Here is a 22,093-nt window from a genome sequence, read left to right as displayed (position 1 = left end):
CCTTTTTCCTTTGACCTTGGTGTGTGCTATTTTTTAAAGAGAGAAACATCGTAGGAAAAGTGTAAACATGGCAGAGTAGGCAGAGTAAACATGAAGAGGAGAAAACTTCTCTGTAAGAGCTTTATGTGGTCCGGTACTCGCCATATGTTGCCCATCCCTTGGGGAAAGGCTGCGTTTCTCTTTGCTTGAACCTGAGGAACACTGAGAACCATTGGGAAGTAGGCTTTGAAGGGGGGAAGTGTGTGTGTGTGTGGCTGGAAAGGTAGCTAAAGCCCTTCTAGATAAAAAGCCTCAGAATACAGATTAACAGAAGCACTGGTTGCTCAGGTACCTTTCCTTGCAAAAGAGAAGGGAAGAGGACATGCTGGTCTCTCCCAAACCATCAGTCACAACCTTCTTTCAAAGTGAATATTTAGGTTTGGAAATGCTCTGTGGTCCCTACATCTGCTTTATTCCCAAGGTTATCAACAGTCTATTTCTGAGGACTAAAAATGTTTGTGTTCTTTGTGGATGACTTTTGAGTGCCTGCAACACAAGTAACTGTAAATGTCATCCAGACTTCAAAACTTTGACATATTTTCCCATGCTCTTCATTGACTGAAGCTCTGCTCCAAATCTGGAGTTCACAGCCTGTTACCCTTGGTTTTCATGTAGTAATCACCAATAAAAATGTATTTCTTTAGTAGTGGTCTCTCAGGTTCATCAAAAGTAAGGCTATTGTTTAAGACAGACAATTAGGTAGAATGGAATAATAACAGCACAGATCTAAAGATCTCCATTGTGCCAGGAATGTCAGAGTTACAAATCTCCTCCATTATTTCCTGTGGGCTTTTGTGGATGGTGTAAACTATTGCTAAGCTCTGCCATTTAAGAACATAGTGTTAAACATGGAGCTTTAACAGACTGATTAAAATAAGTGTCAAAATACACGTTCTGTCTCTTTAGAATTAAAATAGTGGCAAAGGCATGATTTTAGCTGCCAGTTCAAGAAAGGATTTTTGTTTCTTGATGAGCTTGACCTTGATTTTTAAATAAAACATGTTTTTAAGGGCAAGTTACATCATGCTATGCTATTGCACCTGCTTGGTTATAACCACAGCCAGCGATGTACGTTGCAAGACCCAAGCGTGCTGCAGAAAGCCATACAGGAAAGTGGTGTGTCCAGTCTTCCTTGCTGGTTTGGGTTTGTCAAAGGTGGTCTCTGGATGGCAGCTTTCCTTGAGCTTGTAATCCACAGGAAAATTCTGGTTGAACCTTTTGTCACTCGTTTTCACTTGAAAAAAGATGGTTTGTTGTATCTTTGTATATTTTGCCATTAAAGTTGATGGAACACAAATTAAGATTCGGTTTGATCTAGAAACTCTGTCTCTGCAAAAGATCTGAACTTTGAATAATACTTGAAGTCTGAAATTGGGATAAAGAAGTTACCAAATATTTAATAAAGTGAGAAAGTAATGCATAGGACTAAAAGCTAAACATTAAACAGTGTCAACTAGCACGGGAACTTCTGATTTATATTAGCAGTATAATACATGTACATCTGTACAGAACTGTCTTTGCAGTTTTAGTTTATAACATTAGTTCAGTGGGTTTTTTTGTGTGTGTGAGAATGTTAGGTCTTGGTTAATACAGTTATTACAATTATTATTGGTACTGGTTAATATGAGAGTTCTTAAAATTATTTTCTTAGTGCTTTTCAGTGATGATGTGTGTGATAATAGAAAGAACAAATGAAAGAGGGTAAAAAGGTAAGAATAAGAAAAGAATTGAGATTTAAAGAAACTTTGATAAGAAACAAAACATTCATACATTTGTGGCTAGAAATAAGATTGTTTTTATTTTCGTAGATCTCATCACAGATATCTTCAATGGAAGTAAAGAAATGGATATAGGTATATAAGCAGCAGATTTTGCACTGAACAAGCCCTCAAACCTAAACATTTTAGCTGGTTCTAGCCCTGTGGATTTGAGTTTGAGTCATAAGGTTTAGCATAGTCCTGCTTTGTAAGATCATTTTCAGAAGCTGTAGTGGGGCCAGGGCATCTGTTTTATCCAACGTCACCTTTTAGAAGCAAGGAGCTCTGTTGTGATTTAGTTAATTTTCAAGTAGCTGGATGGTACAAAAGTTGTACTTAATAATGATTTCTGATCAGGGAAAACACTATCCAATATCCTTTGATGATACACTCTTCCCTGAGGGTGCATGCACAAGCACTGTTGGTGGGAATGTGCTACAAGCAAAAGTAGAAACTCTCAACATCCAGCATGTCTCTAGTGCCTTTCTCCAGTGAGGAAACAAGGAGAAGGAAGTTTGAGATAGTTTTTTTTGTTTAGTTTTCTACTTCAGAATTATCACCTAGTGCTTTGTAATAGAATTCTAGATAACTGTATTCTCTCCCTCTTGGGATCCCTCACTAGATAGATCCTGAATTTTGTTCTGCATCAGGACATTTCCATTGATGCAGTGTCCACCTTGTTGGTGCCCAGGATAGCGTACGTAAGACAGCAATCTGTTTTCAAATGGAATGAAGGCAATGAAACAGACCCTTAATTTCTCATTGATGAGAAGACTTTAATTAGCAATGAGAAAGACTGCTTTTAGCAGCTGGTTCTTCCCCATTAGTTTCATCACAGTTCTGTATCCTCGATGTAAGAAGGATATGGAGCTGTTGGAACAGGTCCAGAGGACAGCTACAAAGATGATCGGAGGGCTAGAGCACCTTCCCTACAAGGACAGGCTGAGAGAGTTGGGCTTGTTCCACCTGGAGAAGAGAAGGCTCAGAGGAGATCTTAGAGTGGCCTTCCAGTACCTGAAAGGGGCTACAAGAAAGCTGGAGCAGGGCTGTTCATAAAGACTTGTGGTGATAGGACTAAGGGGAATGGGTGTAAGCTGGAGAGGGGCAGATTTAGACTAGACATTAGGAAGAATTTTTTGACCACGAGAGTGGTGAGGCACTGGCAGAGGTTGCCCAGGGAAGTTGTGGTTGCCCCATCCCTGGAGGTGTTCAAGGCCAGGCTGGATGGGGCCTTGGGCAGCCTGATCTAGTAGGATGTCCCTGCCTGTGTGAGGGGGTTTGGAACTAGATGATGTTTAAGGTCCCTTCCAACACTAACTGTTCTATGACTTTGGCCTGTTCAGAAGGTTGATTAGCAAAGTCCCGTGGGAAACAGTCCTTCAGGGCAAGGGAGCCCACGAAGGTTGGGCGCTCTTGAAAAATGAAATCCTAGTAGCTCAAGAGCAGGCCATCCCTGTGTTCCGGAAAAGGAGCCGGCGGGGGAAAAAGCCAGCTTGGTGGAGCAGGGAGATCTCAAGATGCGTCAATAATAAGAAGAAGCTTTATGTGCTTTGGAGGAAAGGACAGGCATCTTGGGTGGACTACAGGAATGAAGTGAGATCGTGCAGGGAAAAAATCAGGAGGGCCAAGGCCCAACTAGAATTAAAACTCGCTAAGTCTGTGAAAGACAACAAAAAGTCTTTCTACAAGTACATTAACAGGAAAAGGAGGACGAGGGAGAATATCCAGTCTCTATTGGATGCAGAAGGAATAACAGTGACAGGGGATAAGGACAAGGGATGAGGTACTTAATGCCTTCTTCGCCTCAGTCTTTAATAGCAAAGGAAGTTCTTCCTTCTGTTTACAAATCCAAGATTAGAGGGGCAGATTGAGGCTCCCGTGATCCAAGAGGAGGCGGTTAGAGACTTGCTTGCCCAGCTAGACGCCCACAAGTCTATGGGGCCGGATGGGATCCACCCAAGAGTATTGAAGGAGCTGGCGGATGTCCTTTCCAAACCCCTATCCATCATCTTCCAGAGGTCCTGGCTGACTGGGGAAGTTCCACTAGACTGGAGGCTGGCTGATGTTGTGCCCATATATAAGAAGGGTTGCAGAGAGGATCCGGGGAACTACAGGCCTGTCAGTCTCACCTCAGTGCCAGGGAAAGTCATGGAACAGGTAATCTTGAGTGCTGTCATGAAGCACATGCAAGAGAACTGGGTGATCAGGCCCAGTCAACATGGGTTTACAAAAGGCAGATCTTGACAAACTAACCTGATCACCTTCTATGACAAAATCACTCAACTACTGGATGGGGGAAAGGCTGTGGATGTAGTCTTCTTGGACTTCAGTAAAGCCTTTGACACAGTTTCTCACAGCATTCTGCTGCAGAAACTGTCAGCCTCTGGCCTGGACAGGCGCACACTCTCCTGGGTTGAAAACTGGTTGGATGGCCGGGCCCAGAGAGTGGTGGTCAATGGAGTTAACTCCAGCTGGAGGCCAGTCACAAGTGGAGTTCCTCAGGGCTCGGTACTGGGTCCAGCTCTGTTCGATGTCTTTATCAATGACCTGGATGAAGGCATTGAGTGCACCCTCAGCAAGTTTGCAGATGACACTAAGCTGGGAGGAAGTGTGGATCTGCTGGAGGGTAGGGAGGCTCTGCAAAGGGATCTGAACAGGCTGGACTGCTGGGCCGAGACCAATGGGATGAGGTTTAACAAGGCCAAATGCCGGGTCCTGCACTTGGGGCACAACAACCCTATGCAGCGCTACAGACTGGGGGAAGAATGGCTGGAGAGCTGCACGGAAGAGAAGGACCTGGGGGTGCTGGTTGACAGCCAACTGAACATGAGCCAGCAGTGTGCCCAGGTGGCCAAGAAGGCCAACGGCATCTTGGCTTGTATCAGAAATGGGGTCACCAGCAGGTCCAGGGAGGTGATTCTCCCTCTGTACTCAGCACTGGTGAGACCGCACCTTGAATACTGTGTTCAGTTCTGGACCCCTCACCACAAGAAGGATGTTGAGACTCTGGAGCGTGTCCAGAGAAGAGCAACAAAGCTGGTGAGGGGGCTGGAGAACAAATCATACAAGGAGCGGCTGAGAGAGCTGGGGTTGTTTAGCCTGGAGAAGAGGAGGCTGAGGGGAGACCTTATTGCTCTCTACAACTACCTGAAAGGAGGTTGTGGAGAGGAGGGAGCTGGCCTCTTCTCCCAAGTGACAGAGGACAGGACAAGAGGGAATGGCCTGAAGCTCCATCAGGGGAGGTTCAGGTTGGATATCAGAAAAAAATTCTTCACAGTAAGAGTCATTGGGTACTGGAACAGGCTGCCCAGGGAGGTGGTCGAGTCACCTTCCCTGGAGGTGTTTAAGGAACGGGTGGATGAAGTGCTTAGGGACATGGTTTAGAGAGTGTTAGGAATGGTTGGACTCGATGATCCAATGGGTCCTTTCCAACCTTGTGATTCTGTGATTCTGTGATTCTGTGATGATTCTATGATTCTATGAATCTATGATTTTCTGTGTCATTCAGACTTGCCCATTGCTGTATACAGCATGTCGCATGCAATACAACTACTGGTTATGAAGTGCCTGGTGAACGCGGGCTAGCAGCTTCCTCAGGACCTAAAACCTGTGGCAACAGCATCTGGCTCTGGCCTGCTTCACCCTGTATATTTGTTTATTCTGATGGATAAAAGTGTAATCAAAAGATGCATCTCTTTCATAAATCTTGACGTGATGAATGGGGTTTTGGCTCGCAGGAAACTGTAAGAAAGTAGTGTTTTCTTCTCATTCAGTGCAGTTGTTTTCTCTAAGTTACTCTTGTGGTAAAATGCAAAGCAGATAGAACAGATTAGAGAAGCAGGTGTGTGGGCAAGGAACAATATTGAAACTTCTGACAATCTGAGTGGGAAAAATACTTTTCTTATACTTAAAGTGATGTACACCGTGATGGCATTTTATGTTAGTTTTTCCCCTTTGGTCCTGTTAACTTTATATAGGAATGATCCCAGGAGAATATCAGTGCCAATACTGGCAAGTTTTTAGAGGCTTTCTTAAACCTCTTATTTCGCAGAAATCTATGTTTCTGGCTGATCTGTCCTTTTCTAGCCTAAGCCTCTCCTAAGAAATCCAGCAATTTTCCACTTGAAAATAGCTATTGGTAAAGTCACACACTACTTTCACATAAGATTAAAGGTTTGACAAGGGTAGTTGGAACAAAGAAATTCCAAATTAAGTCTGCTCTGTATTTAAATCCCTTTCTCCCAGCCCCCTATTGCACAATAACAAGCTTTTCCAATGCAAGTAGGTTCTTGAAATACTTCCAAAAAGAATTCCAGATAGTTGAGAGATGGGATTAAATGGATTAAATAGAATCCTCATTTTTCAGTAAGAAGAAAAGGACTTCGGTTGAAGGCACGTACAAGTGTGAACTTAAATTATTTTGGACTAGATTGGTCTTCCAAATAACCTCAAATTCCCTTGCAAATTACGGTGCATGCAGACATGCACATAAGAGGGCAGCGGGCATGTGGAATAGACTGTCAGTGGGGTAGAAAAGTTGCAAAGAATATAAAACAGTGCAGATTGCCCTGTGGCCAGGGGGGCAGTCTGTCTCCTAGTTCAAGACTGGTGTGCGCCACTCAGCGTGACTGGAGCCCTGGGACAGCCTGAGAACCTCTAGTCCACAAGCCTGCTCCTGCACTAGAGTTTTTAGTGGTCTCTTCCATTTTGCTACTGTGTTTGTGGTTGCTAGGTGTTACGTTTTCTTCCTCAGCACAGACACTTGACATGATAGGAAAACCAACAGTCTCCTTTTTTTAACTCTTCTGATGGACTTATTTTCCTAAGAATTTATAAGGCATCAACTTTGTGAAAACTACATACAGATTCTTCTTAACTAACTCATCCTCATAATGAAAACTGATTTCTCCTCAACCTTGCTTATCATGTCTTGCTTTCATTTTTCTGACCCCTGAGGACAGGAAATAGCACTATGAAGCTCCACGCCAAGGTCTGTCAGCAGCTGATAACTTGATGTGTGGCAGATGCTAATAATTACTGGAGTAATGACTTTTATGTGGACAATGTGATTCCATAGCAAATCTGTCTTTCGTCTTGGCCATGTCATAGCATTTTTTCTAAGTCTTTGTCCTGTGAAACTTACTGGCTGCTTGTTCAAATGGCAGCAGTAGTGTCTTTTTATGTGTTACTTATTTGTCACCTGTATCCAAAAGATGCCTTCTGTTGCTGGAAAGATACAGATAGTATCATATACTTAAAATAGCATTGATAATGACAAAAACAAAGGTGGTTTGCGGAGCTGCACAGGGCAAGGTTAGGAGTTGCAGATGAAAATTGTCAGGAGTCCCTAAAACCTTTTTGTGGCTTCTTTCTGATGTTTACTAATTTGCCTTAACTTATTGTCGTTACGGAGTCGCATCTAACAGGTTAAGAGTAATGCAACCCAGATCTCTCTTATGCATCCAGTCTAACTGGTCTTATGTATAAGCAGTGGAGTAATTTTGTATTTTATGTATGTTTTCCCTTTAAAAAGGGACTTGTTGCTTTCTTTGATTTCTATATTAATTTGGAAAACATACGCTAAGAGTAAAATTTCTTTCACATTTGTTTCAAGTTTGTATTAAATCCCTTCACCCCCAACCAAAGTATTTGCATGGGGAAAAAAGAAAAAAAAAAAAAGTTGGTGACCCTATCATGACTGGATCTCATCCTGATGGAGGGCCAAATCTTTTAGCATTGAAAGGAAGTAAAAACAAGAATTAAGAACTTTATCTGATAGCCACTGTGATAGCACTGTTCTCTTTCCTCTACCTGCAAGGAAATGCTACAAAGCAGCCATTTATTCAGGCAGTACAATTCTTATCTCTTTTCACTGAATGGCTTACATATTTTTTTTTTTTTACCTTAACACTTGAGCCTCTGTCACTCCCACCTAAGTTTATCCACCTGAGATGTATGTTTTCGGAGCCTGGTGAATGATTGCTTCCTGGAAAGGAGAAGCAGAAAGAGGTGGGCATACTCCAGCTATGATGAAGCCTGCGTAGGATACGAGTTATCTCTATGCCATAGCCCTCTTGCTCAATTATTCTCTGTCTTCACTGACTGTGTAGAGTGATTTTGCTTCCAGCTTGGTGTAACAGATTATATAATGAATACAAGTACCTGAAATTAGTATCTTGGGTTTTTTTGGGGTTTTTTTTGGGTTTTTTTGGGTTTTTTTAAGCTGTAGATGGACCAGCTAGAGCAAAGGGAAAAGGAGTAGACTTCATACAAAAATGAAAGTTAGCTGCTTAGCAAGAGGGGTCCTTAACTGCTTGCCTGACATGCATGTCTTTGAAAATCTGCCCTTAAGGAAAATATTGATGCACTACACACAGCCTGTGCGAAACTTAGCAAACTTTCAGAACGTGTTTGAGAGATTAATAACATTGTAATTTTCCTCACCCTCTGTGTTTTTTCCTCCTCCCCCCAACTCTAAAATGGGACTAAGTAAGTCTACGAGGGACTCGTCAGGTTGTGTGTTAGATAATTGAGTTGTTATGCCAACAGGCTGTGCTGAAAGGTGTTACATAGTGATTTCTTTCGCATCCCACTGTGCTTTGATCTCCTGCTATAAAGCAGAAGATCTAACAGTGGAAACTTTTGAAGATGATAGATGAATTTTGCTAATCCACTTTTCATAATCCTTACGGAAAATGTCTGTTCTTATCAGTCAGAAAAGATTTAATAGCTGTTGTCTATAGAAAATCTCATATTATCAGGATTGCAAACTACAGAATTACTGTTATGAAATATTTTACTAGCATGTTTTGAAATGTTGTTCTAAATCCTTTAGAATACATGAATAAAGATGCTTCTTTATTAACTATGCCTTGTTGTGTTTTCTCACTAAACAGCAGAACTTATTTGCAGGAAAGCACTGTGCAGTGGTGAATATTTGCTGTCCTTATTCATTTTAATTGTCCTGCTTTAATTTCATATTATTGGAATTCACTGAAACAGTCAACCCAAATATAGTAATCCCAAACATTATGTGGTGGTGAAAGGCATGGTAAAAGTCTTGGTTTACAAAATGTAAAATATTGTAGCTGATGAAACATTGTGATAGTAAGCACCGTGTAGAATACTGCTTTGCAGGTTTGGGGAAAATAAAATGTGGCATTTTCTAGGAAAGATGTGCTTGCCCCTGGATGTAATTCACACTTACATCATTCAAATTAAGTCAGTAAAGTTACTGCGGTTGCCCAGGATTTTGTCCAGCAAAATCTTGCCCAATATACCTTTTTTTTTTTTTTTTAATTGAGCTTCCCACATCTCTGGAAAATCCTGCTTACAGTAAATTGCCAGTAATGTTTAGGATCATAAAAAGTATTCACTGGGTCTGATTATATTTTATCTCTTCTTTAAAATAGCTTTGGGACAGATAATGCTGTACGTCGATGGCATGAATGGAGTAATAAATCATAATGAAACCATCCAATGGCTGTACACACTTATTGGGTCAAAGGTAAGACACGTTCCAGAATTCTCATTTTATGTGTATTTTGTGTTCTTTAGATGCATTTTATTTATACTACATATGCATTTAGGATATAAAAAGACTGCATGAGTACATAGCACTGTACACAGAAACCACGGCACACTGAACTACTATTTCTTTTCTAGAGTTTTTCTACTCTTTTGTGCTCTTGGAATGTGTTCTTAACAGAAAAAATACCAAAGATGTCCTTGTTAGTGTCTGTGCTGCCATTACAGTTGACCATGAAGAAGAATTTTTACTCTAGCAGTTCCTAAGTCATTCTTTGGAACCACTTTCTAAGGTGTTTTGTTCCACCTTTCCATTCTCTGAATGCAAATGCTTTTCTACAGTTACACCATTCTACACTGCTCAACTTTGCTGAGCCCTGAAGCAAGACAATTCATAGTGACTTTCTTCTTTAGAACAAAATAAAATAGGCTAGGGTAGAGTAGAGTAGTTCAGTTGGAAGGGACCTACAATGATCATCTAGTCCAACTGCCTGACCAACTCAGGTCTGACTGCAAGTTAAAACTTGCTAGGATATTACTCAAATGCCTGGTTAAACACTGACAGCCTTTGGGCATCTACCACCTCTCTAGGAAGCCTGTTGAAGTGTTTGACCATCTTCTCAGTAAAGAAATGTTTCCTAATGTCCAGTCATCTTGTGCCTGAAGAGCCCTGAAAGACAAATTCTGGCACCTGCCTACAGGGAATTCTTTGTTGCTCCCTACATACAAGGAGGCAAAACCTGAATATATGAATATATGCTGCTTGGATTGGTCTTCTCTGGTGGACCAGTGATATATATAGAGCAAAATCATTTTTAAGGCCATCTTGATGGAAGTTGAAAAGGAAGCAGGACACAAATTCTGCTGGAGCACCATCCTGAAGGGTCATAGGGTAGATAAGGCCACAAATGCATCGTTCTAGACTCTATCGGCTCTCCAGCTCTAGGAAGTTTGTTAAGACCTGCCAGAAATGCTGCTGCTCTTGCCATGTAGGCCTGCTTGGGATAGATCTGTATGACACAATGGCTGGAACAGGGCATGTTAGCTATTTTTAACAAATCAAAAGTTGCCATAATTGGTGGAGTTGAAACCATCGTTAGAATTACTAGGAAATTTCCAGGAACTTTTCTTCAAGTGACCGACTTGCAGAAAGTTGATGTTGGATACTGTAGTGACACAGAGATGGTGCTGCTCTCCCCTTTTCCCCTGGTAGCTTTCATAACAAAAGGAGAAAAAAAATTCAGTGTCCTAGAGGCCATTTTTTACCTACCACGGATTTTTTCTTCAATGTGCAAACTTCACTGCTGCAGAGGTTATCAAGTAAAAGAACAGCTACTGCAATATTGTAAGTTGAGGTGCTTACATTGACATATAAAACTATGATAATTATGTTTGTTCAATCTCAACTTACAGGATGTAGTTCATGATTGGGAGAAGTTAAGGAAAAACTTTTGCCCCATCTAAACTCTTCCAGTGTTGGCTGGGTGTAAATGCTGGGCAGTTTGCTCCCTTGAAACAAGGAATTTTAGGCATGGCTGGAAAAAGTGATGCCAGATGAGAAAGAGTTGGTTTGCTTGGTATGGTTCTTTATTTTCTATGGAACAGATGAAAGAGGCAAGCAAAATAAGGAAAAGAATATTACCTTGTCCATGATTATTTTAATTTTCTAATGCACCTAATGTGAGTGGGATGGAAGAGAAACACGACTGCATTACTACCCTGCAAATTAAAATCCATCTCGATTTTCTTGACTAGAGTACTTCAGCTCCCAGGTCCTTAAGCTTCTTCTTTCTCCCTCCCCCAATCTTCAGCCAGAATGATTATCTCCATGTCCTGGCTCAGTGCCTGCAGCTGAGGAATGCAGGCAATGTGCTTTGAATAGTTTGGTTTCAGGTAGCATCAAAGTTGCTTTTTCATTATTCTTTGACTGTCTTGGAACATATCTAAGTCCCTGTCTGTGTGCCAGAAGTTAACCGAAGGTATGGCAGGCTTACTGTCAGTGTGGTGGGACAGCTGCTTTGTGTGCTTAAAGGTGGTTTTGACTTCCTCTGAAAACTGAACCCCCGGAATTTGCAATGCACCTTCAGTCTAATTTGCAGCCCTGCTATGCTGGTGCCTTCTCCACAGCAAAGGCAGTGAAAAATGTCTTAACACTGCAGAACAAAAAAAGAATAGCAAAATTCCCAATTAAGTCTTGGGACAAATCCCTGTAATAGGATGCAGGAGGAATGTAGTCGTGCATCTGACACAGCTGTGACGCTTGGTTTCTTGTAGCTCTGACCAGGTTTAATATACTCAGCAGTGCAGTGGTTGAATCTTTTCCACTGTTTTGTTGGGGGAGCTTTTTGGTCAAATTCTGTTTACTTGCTTTGCTCTGTTTCCCTAGAGCTGCTGACTCTGTGACCCTTGATCGCACTGAGTAGTGCATTATTTCATATGCTTGTCCACTGCAGGACACATGTTCAGTGAAGGACCTTAGGGTCTCTCACACTCAGCACTGCAACAGCTATAGTTTGGCACCCATCTTTAAGTTCACTTCAGGCACTCAGTGATATATCTACATGGGGATAGGGAAAGGGGATAGCAAATAAAATTTGAAATTAATGATAAAGAAGGACTATCAGCAATTTACTGAAAGCCTGTCTAGATTGTTCTCATTGTATTCCATTCTATTGGTAGTTCTGCTATAGTTTTACCCCTCTAAGCATTAATAGATGCTTATATAGATAATCAGAAGTTGCTGAAAATTTTAGCACTGTGGTCTAAATTTGTTGTGAACAAAGTTACTAGAGAGGTGAATAAAATTCCAGACTGAACTAGTGCTGCTGTCCTTACACTGGGTAAGAGGCACCACTGGTGCCACAGTGAGGAACTGACAAGTCAGAAGAAAGTCAGTCTGATGACTTATTTTCAGTGGGTAGAAAGAGACTCTTGTTTCAAATTGCTATTATATGGGTGTTAGACTGGAAATTTGAAGTTAGCAGTACCGTTCTTCTGCCACGTTATTTGAAGAGAAGAGCATTATCAGCAAATCCCATGCTCTTAGGGCCACTGCTGGTCCTTTGCAAGAGACATCCAACCATGTGCAACCGGGCCAATGTGTGCCAGGCTGGCTGTAGACTGCTTTCCAGTCATCAATGGCTGGTAGATCCCTGGCACGAAACATTAACATCGTAATCCCAATTTATATGTACATTACTGCTATTTCATCATTAGTTATACAGGCAGCGATTCATGAGTCTTTCCCTGTTTAACAAAGCATTCAAGTATGTACTTAATTATAGGTGTATGGTTACATGCTGTTGGCTTCCAGGGGACTTTAATACATAACTGAGGTCAGCAGTGTACTGCTGTAGGAGGGTAAAAGAGGGCTATAGCAAGGCCAAAGCTCTGACCATCTTATATAAAGTAGAAGTTTTGTAAATAGGGAATATCTGTCTCAACCAGATTTTTATTAGCATTCATCAGTAGCATGGAACATTCATGCAAGATAGTTTGCGTTTTAAAAGACAAAACTAGGAGTCAATGTATGCTAGTTAACAGTGCTTTCAGAATTGCTCCTTTAATTTTACTTTTTTTTTTTCCATAAGTGGCTAAACTAGCCTATCAAGGATTTTGTCTTACCTTACTACATGCCATAACACACGTGACTCATCCTCACAGAATCAAGGAAATGATAATGATACTTCACCACTTTCTTGATGTTTCTTCTAGTTGTATGTTGCTGTTGCTGAAACTGGAATTAAATTTTTGCATTGTATTCCAAGTTAAATTTAGGCTGGTTCTATAGGGAGTTAAGGCATTTGTTCATGCTGGCAGCTGTCTCTCTGGAACCCTGCAGAGCTTCTTGGTAAATCACCTGTAGGTAGAATCTTGGTTTGATGGTGATGGAGGGCTGTTGGAAAATTTCTGTTACCCAAAACATGGGACACCAGGCTGAAAACATATATGCACTAAGCCATATGAAGTCTATATAATGTTTTCTTCATCTGTTAGCATGTATGTAGTAATACATCTATCTGTCTTTCAAAGGCATTGCTATTCCCTCTGACTTGGCAATAGAAAGTGTACAATACCCTATCAGTGCCTCACCCTCTGCAGGGGTCGGTACTGGGTGTTTACAAAAAGTACATTTCTGTACTTTCTGAACCAAAAAAAACCCCAAGTGTTTATATTGTCTGCTAAAGAAGCAAAGGTTTTTTTGCATCACAAACCCACAGGCTTTTGCCACCCCATCTCAAACTTCAAATGCACGTCTAAGGCATGAAGTGGTCCAAAACCCAAGTCTAGTTTCACCTTTTGTTTCCCTTCATTTCTGACTGCTACTGATGATGATTATTTTTTCCCATTTGATGATCCAGGCTGTTCTAATTTCCCCCAGGGGACCTAAAGCCTCTTTTTGGCATTGTTTTCAGTGGAAAGTAATCCATTTTCAAAGTGGTGCTGGGTAACCTCAGAAGACTAGATGGAATGCTAGGCCCAGGCTGATACAACAAAGTTGATTAAAGATTCCTATCTCACATCTTGTTTTAATTTTTTTTCTACTTTTCTTCTGTCTGGATCCTAAATTGCAAGTTTAAATACAAACTTTAACTAGCAAGTTGTTCCCTGTGCCTTGTGTGAATCTTTTCTTCCACTGTTATTAAAATGGTGACTTTTTGAATGTTATATATGTAATTCAATCCAAAAGAAGAGGAAAAAATAACTATTTCGAAGAAAAAGGGGGGAAAAAAAAGGAAACTAAAACAAAAAAAACCCCTCACAATATTCAAACAGAATGTGGCTGTAGTGGGTCAATTGTTTGATTTCAAAAGGAAAGTCTAGTACAGCTACTTTTCCTGCACAGAGCCAGTGACATATAAAGACATGCACATGGTTGGTAAGTCATTTCATAAGAATTGAGACAAATACTATTCTTAGTCATAAAAAACACTAAAATAGTTTTTCTAAGTGAATCATTTAAGGTATGTAGAGGTAAATAGTCAGTTTTAGAACTTATTTTTAAATCAGTCTCCATTTTACAAGTCATTTATGAATGTGCTCAACCGAAGTCATAAGCAGAGCAGAGAATACTATATAACTTGAATTTGTGCTTTTATTTTCCTCAGGAAGTTTTTCACTGAATCTTATGCAAAGGGATGTTAAAGTGGGACTAAATATATATATTAAATCTGGTTTGTAGTTGTGAAGGAAGTGCTACAAGTATAAGGGGCTTAACACATATGAATAAGACTAAATAGCAGTGTTAATAGTACCAAAGCCCATTGAAATAAATCACCACTAAAACTGGATGGTATACTCTCTTGTTGAAGATCTTGGCAATAGGATATATTTGCATCTCATTAATTTTTTAGCAATATATTTTGCAAATCATTGTGTGTATGAATGACCTATTCCATGTTTACATTGCCTGGATTAGAAAAATGAATGTACATAGGAATATGCCTGATCTTTGTGAGCAGGATGTTATGCTGTAGAATTGTCCTGCACTTTATGTTTTAATGTGTTTGGAAGACGATCAAGTAAAGCTGGACAACTAAAAGAATTAAACATCCAGGAAAAATTACACAGCTTGAGGATCTAGTGTGATTAATATCACATGTCTTCTTCCCAAACTACTGCCTTGATGATTATCAACCTGTATTGCAGCCTCTGACAAATCACAGAATCACAGAATCACAGAATCACAAGGTTGGAAAGGACCCATTGGATCATCGAGTCCAACCATTCCTAACACTCCCTAAACCATGTCCCTAAGCACTTCATCCACCCGTTCCTTAAACACCTCCAGGGAAGGTGACTCGACCACCTCCCTGGGCAGCCTGTTCCAGTACCCAATGACTCTTACTGTGAAGAATTTTTTTCTGATATCCAACCTGAACCTCCCCTGATGGAGCTTCAGGCCATTCCCTCTTGTCCTGTCCTCTGTCACTTGGGAGAAGAGGCCAGCTCCCTCCTCTCCACAACACAGAATCGCACCCTACATACAGCTAACACACAAGCTATATAGGTTGCTCCATCTCAGAGCAATAACTCGGATGAGCCTGTGGTTTTGTTCTATTTTCAGGTCTAGGTAGACGTGTCAGTTAGATGTCAGTCTTACAGGCTTTCAGGCTCCTTTGCTCCCTGTAAGGATTCATAGCAAAGCTGAGATCACCCCTCGAGCTCTAAAATTACTGCGTTCTCACTCATGGGATGGCCTGTGCTCCAGACGTTGAGCATGGTGAACAGGTACAACTGCTTTGAGTTCAGTGAAACTGAATGTTCATGTCAGTTTAGCAGCCAGCTCTTGACTTTGATCTGCTATGCCTTTGGCCATTGAACTATTGTTATGAAAATGGTTGTGTGACTGAGAAACAAAGCTTTGGATCTATAGGAAATTAACTTTCCTACTTCCTGCCTCTCAAGAGCTTGAGCCAACAGTCATACAGGTCAGCAGAGAGCTTCCCTATGTCTTTCAATCAGAAACTGCAATGGCACTGTTGCATGAACTGAGTTTATTCTGAATTGTATTTAATTAGTGCTTTGAAGATAGGAATCAGGATGTTGCAATGAACTTGGAATAGGATATGCCAGCCAGTGCAGACTACATTAGGTGCTTGCTTTGGTCTGTCCAACTCATCAGTCAGACTGCTATGAGTGCTGCTTTTCTTTACAAACCTTATTTGTAGGTACATTTCAAAGTCATTCCATCAAATGTGAGTTTGTAATATTCCAGCCCTACAGCAATAACTGTTCCTGTAGCTCCAGCTGTTGTATTCACTTCGGAGTATTTTGAAGGGTTGAATACCCATTTTTCTGTGTTCATAATGAGCTCTTGTAGATTAAGGTGATACTAGAAAACACACACAGTTCTCCACATCATGTCAGGGATCTGATTTCAACTCATTTGAAGCGGAGAATGAGAAAATCTAATGACTAACTGCCAACAATGTGGTAAATGTTCAGGCCCAACTTTTCACTCAGTCTCATCTGTTCGAATCTGTATAAAAGCAATGTCCTGTTAGAGATTTCCAGAAAATACCATGCAGATGTACAAGTTTCTTGTTGTAAAGGAATACCAAAAAAAAAAAAAAAATTACTAGAATTATGTAGGGGATAAAACTGAAAAACACCCTGAAAATCAGTGCTAGCTTTTAGAATTAGTCTCTCGTGCTGTGGTGGTTCGCTGTCATAGGTCTGTTATGGTTAACACTTTTGAGCAAATTGTTGTGCTTCAGGCTATTACTATTTTCTGTTAGCTACAACTGTTTTCTAACAAACATTATGTTCAGCATTTGTGTGAAAGTGAAACGTTCAGTTGGGAAATTTGTCTGTATTGAGGGACGACGCTAAAGAAAATGGAGCCTACTTGTCCTTCCAGCACGCCTGAAGCCAGTGTGAAAGGCCCTTGACTATAAAATAATTTGTCTGCATGAGAAAAACAGCAAACTTTCAACCATAAGTTGTCAGGTGGAAGAGAGTGAAGAAATATGAAAGAGTTGTTCCAAGGATTAAAAGCAGCTAGTTATAATTCAAATTTATAGTACACACCTGATGTTTTTATGCATCTCTGAACACAGAAATCTTCTTGGCCAATTTAAAACACATTGCTGACATTATGCAAAGGCTGTTGGGATAGCTAAGTTATGGTTTTGCAGGGTAGAAATATCATTAGTCCGAAGTCAGGTATTTAGTAAGCTGCATTTTAAGGAGATATACTGTGTTTTAAAATTAAAATAAGCAGTTATGTCTGAATGTTTCCTGGAAGCCCTGTTTCGTGAACTCAGATGCATAATACTTCAGTTTGCAGGGTTGCCTGTTTTCTGGTCTCTAGTGCTCTTAGGTGAAACAGGAATGTCTTTTCTTCTGGCAGCAGTTGTGGTGCTTAGCAGAGGGCAGTGGACTATCAGAAAGTTTTGATGAAGAGCAGAAAAAGCTCTTCTGGTACAAAACCAGTTGTTTAAAATGTCATCAAACTCAAATTTGTCAGATTGGACATTTAGCAAAGGTGAAGTGTTGCAGGGTTTTTACTCTATTGAATAGTTGAAATAAGTGTATGTGAAACGTTCAGGTAATGCTTCAAAATTAAGTACTTCCTCTGAACTTCCCCATGTATTTTTTGGTTTGTTTGGTTGGTTGGTTGGGTTTTTTTTTATCAAAACCATTTTCCTTTGGTCTGATCCACTCAGTCATGTTTGTGTCCAACTACATTGTGTCTTCAGCACTGTTGCAGGACTAGAATGTGGCAGTTAGGTGCCTCTTCATGCACCTGTAGGTGGCCTAAATGTAGACTTCGTTATGGGAAGCCACTTGGCAATCCTTCCTCTCCCTTCTGAGCCCTGTTCACCTGAAGTACTACTTTCTGCTGCCAAACTTGACAGCTTCTGACACTGGAAGAAGATTTTGGAAGTAGTTTTCAGTCTCGAATGACCTCATGCATTGTCAACATGGCTGTATGTTAAACTAGTTGCTCTGCCTTTCTATCAGATATGACTAATTTTGGTTTGTACACATACACTTGTCTGAGAACTTTTGTCAAAAATCAAAGTCCTAGGCTCATATCAGGAGCAAATATATTTTGTTCTGTGTCCTTGTATCCCCACAAGCTCTCCTTTCTCATTTCAGCAAGCTATTGGGCAGTGCTTGTTGTTTCCTCCTTCTATGCAATGAGGCTTTGAATTATAGAGAATGGGGCCTATGTCTGTGTCACATCTGTTACATGAGACAGATCAGTATGAAAAATAAGAAAGCAGACCATAGCGAATGTGTATGTTTCCAGAAAGTGCTGAGTACCAGTACCTCACCTGCATTTATTTCCAAATTATTATATTGTTCCTTTTTCCCCGGCACAGTGAAACCAGTATAAGTAACAAACTTGGCATCCAGATCTCCTGAGGCTTAATTAAGTGTTATGTGTTTCAGACAGAGCTTTTGATTGTTCTGCCAGCTTAAAGCAGAGGCACAGAGTGGTGGAGGGGGGTGGTGGTGGGGTGGTGCTGAGATGACTCCTGTAGTTTTGTAGGAAGAAAGGAGATGGTCAACCCTTTTAATTCTTTAGTGTGCATTAATATTCTGGGGGTTTATGACTGTTAAAGGGCATTATGGTAAGTTTCAACTTATTCCTTCAGATTTGAAGAGTGTAGGTAGGCTTTCCTTATACTCACAAAGCTTTGGGCTTGCCGTACATATTTAGCAAAATATTCTACAATATTAGAGTATTACATACATACATAGTATTACATACAAGCATAGTTTAATTAATTTATAGGATATAGGTAGGATACTTATGTTAATCACCTCATTTTTTTCACTGTTTATAGCAAACATTTGAAGACTCAGACTTTGTACCAAGTTGCTTCTTCCTCACCTCTATTTTGATGATTATCAAATTTTTATTTAAGATTTTTGAGAAGAACTGCATTGTCGGTGTGGATGCCTTTTATAGAATTTTGCAGAAATGTAAGTACAGTTTATAAGGAAAGCACAGCATGAATGACACAATCTGTTCAAATGTTTGGCTGTGCAAGGATCTCATACTTCACTGTGTACTCTGTGTCTGCTGTGAAGCATGTAGGATCTTTTTCTTCAGAGCTGTGCTGCTTAGTCTTCTCTCTAGGTTCAAGGTTTTTTTTCTGAATGTCCTATCTTTTTGGAAACTTCTTGAGACGGAAACTAAGTTAGTCAATACAGTATTGTCTTTATTTTTCTTCTTAAATTAAACATCATTTTTTTTCTTAAATTAGTCTCTGTCCTGATTGCCATATATATAATGCAGTAGTGGAATCTTTCCTGCAGGATAGAAGGTGGTAGCTAACATTTTATGCAGTGTCATGTAAACCAGATCCAAGACAGTTCAGCCAACACAGCAGTTAATACACCAATGTTTTGCTTATAGTTTAGCTTGGAAGAATGACCCAGCTAGGGAGGGAGTCCATACATTGGGAGACACAGGCTGCATCTAACTTCTAAACACATTCTTAAACCAATTTCCAAATCCCTTTGTGCCCTGATCCCTTATCTGGAAAAATGGTATTTGGATTTTAGAGCCCTGGGGGAAGAACATGAGGGAGTGTGAGGACAGATTCTGTGTGCTGAAGACAGACGCACAGGTGAAAGTTAAACCTAATACTAATTGTTATCATATCTATCCTTCTGGCACCTCTCAAAAATGCTTCCTATTCCTTTATTTAGGTGTAGTCGTTCTTTAAAACAACAGCTACTCATTGAAGGTACTCAGTAAAAATTGTGCTGTATCAAAGAAGATAAATGATAGCTTTATATTCAGCGTGTAGTGCACTCCAAGGAACCTTTGAGTTGCAGCTAGATCACGTGCTGGAAGTTGCGTCACAGGATTATTGCCCAGGACTCATCATGGTTACCTCATAGATTTTATGTTGATCTCTTCAGTTATGGGACTAGTCCTTAAGAAGGAAGATGTCTGATAAAATGCACAGACTTTGATTCCTTTCATAAGATCAAGATCAAAAGAAAAGTTCTTTGATACATTTTCCTTTTTTTTTTTTTTTCTTTTTCTCCACAGTCCTCTAGTAGTAGTTTATACCATATAAAGACTTTTCAGAATAATTTCCAGCATACCAGTAGATTCTCTAGCTGGCTCCTACAGTACACTGAAATGAGTCTCATCTGGACCTGCTGTGTTCTCTCTTTCCATATTCTGTTCATCTTTGGTCACAGCAATCAAATCAGGAATTCCAATGCTTCCTGATTTGCCCTGCTCTACCTCTCTACTATTTGCCTTTTTGAAGACTATGATGATGAAAAACAAGAATGTGTGGTGTTCAGTATAAAAAAAAACTGTTAATACCTTAGCCAGCATGGAATTTTTATAGATCGGTCCCTTTTATTTTTTTTATTTCCTCTTAGTAAAAGACTCAGAACTTTTTTTTTTTTCCCCCACCAAAGTGTAGCTGCTTCCTTCTTTACTAAGAAAATTGAAGTGTCCCCTTCAGAAAACATTTTTTCTCCACTGCACTTAAAATTTCACTGTGTGACTGTCTAAGCACCTTATTCTTCTAATTTTGGAGGGAAATGCAGCCCTCTGATAACTTCCAGTTTGAATGCTTCCCCGGTTGAGCTTTGCATATGACAGCTTTAACTGTATAATGTGAGTGGGAAGAGTAAAATGTGTCAAGAGACCTCCACTGGTATTAATCTATGGGATTACCTCAAAATTGTTAATCCTATGTGGGTTGAGTTTCTTGTTCACCCTGTTTACCTTTAAATAGAGAGAACAGGATTCCACTTCGTTTTTTTTCTCCTTTGTGTCACTACCACTCTTCATGGTTTGCAGTGCTCTGTGCTCAGGTTGCTGCTTCTTTTTGTCTTCTTCATTGCAGTCTAGCTTCCCCATGTAAATGCCCTCCTCATATTTGATGTCCGTTGGGCCACTCTTCCATGCACAGGGGAACTGCAGAGCCCTCTGTAGTAAGGATTATGTGTGCTTTAAGGGGAAAGGCGCAATAGACCACTGGAAGATCTGTTTGCTACCATATTTGTACTGCGTAGTGATTTGCGCAGATGTCTGTACTACCTGTGTATCCGACACTTAGAATCGTGGTATACCTCGACCTACATTGCTAGCCTGCATGAAGTCCTTTCTTGTCCTCTTCTGGTGTGAGGATGCGATGTGAATGCCCAAGTTCAGGTCCTGGCAGTGGAATATCTACATTCAGAGTAGAGCATCAGACAGAAAATGTCAATTCACTAAGAAGAAATTGCAGTACATGTCGAGGAGGATAGCCTTGCCAGTTACTAGGGTGGGTTTTATGTAGCAACAGCAAGTTTCCAGAGGGAATCCCATGGTGTTAGGCTATGGGACAGAATCTGAAACCTGAGCACAAGATTTTCCTGACATCATCACCTGATGTAATAATACTGCAATTACTCATCTGGAGGCTTGTTTTAGTTTTCTTCCCTTTTGCTCAGAAGGGTGGGTTGGGATTATTCGTCATCTTTGGCTAAACTGACAGGAAGTTATGTGGAACAGATGGACATCACCAGACTGCCTTTACCTACAGGTCATTAGCACAACACGTTTTGACAGGTCTGACTAAGTCCACTCCCAGGTTGCATCAGTTATGATACTATGGCTGTTAAACCACAGATAGCATCCTGACATTTCAGTTATTCATTAGTTCCAGAACAAAAATTAAGCACAAAACAATCATCCTTCCCATTATCTCTCCTTTCATAGGGTTGCCTTCTGAAGTTTTTGCAGTAGATTGTTTTTCCTTATGGAAGTAAGTTGCAGTTTGAGATGGAAAAAGGGAGATGTTTCATTGGAGCTGCAGGAGGTTTTAGACTTACCCTTTCCTCTGAAACTATGCTATTAATTTGTGTGTCTGATTTAATTTTACGTCCTGCTTTGTGAATAATAGTAGTTTTCTTAAATGTCTTCAAGCTTTAGGACCAAAGGAAAATGAAAATTCGGAAATCTTTAGAGCAGATATGAATTGTTCCTGCCTCCATCTGAGGTTTTTGCATGGGTATGGATGCATGCAGTATGACTACTCTGGAGAAGTGCAGTATCAGTGGTGTCCACCACATGCTTAAACCATGTAAGGAAAAAGAAAGGAGACCAGACAGGACACATCTTGTGCAACTAAGATGCAGAAAACCCTGCAGCTCTTCCAATGTAGAAGGAATAAAATATCAGAGGGGGGGGGGGGGGGGGGGGGGGGGGGGGGGAAGAAAAAGAAAAAAAAACAAGCTGCTGCCTTTTCTGCCTTAGAAAAGCCATCCCACAGCACCACCTAGCAGGCACAGAT

General features: G+C 40.5%; 1 protein-coding gene across 11 annotated transcripts in view; it reads left to right on the top strand.

Moving 5' to 3' along the window:
• Positions 1–22,093, top strand: part of FHOD3 (formin homology 2 domain containing 3) — a 403,933-nt gene that overhangs the window by 235,664 nt on the left and 146,176 nt on the right. For all 11 annotated transcript variants that reach the window (XM_054057577.1, XM_054057576.1, XM_054057575.1 and 8 more), the window contains exon 6: positions 9,209–9,303. In XM_054057577.1, the coding sequence (XP_053913552.1) occupies positions 9,209–9,303 (95 nt within the window). The remainder of the gene's footprint in view (positions 1–9,208; positions 9,304–22,093) is intronic.

This window comes from Cuculus canorus, chromosome 2 (assembly GCF_017976375.1).
Source record: "Cuculus canorus isolate bCucCan1 chromosome 2, bCucCan1.pri, whole genome shotgun sequence".
NCBI lineage: Eukaryota > Metazoa > Chordata > Aves > Cuculiformes > Cuculidae > Cuculus > Cuculus canorus.
The sequence above is the reverse complement of the archived record's forward strand: the minus strand, read 5'-3'. Positions and strand labels throughout refer to the sequence as shown.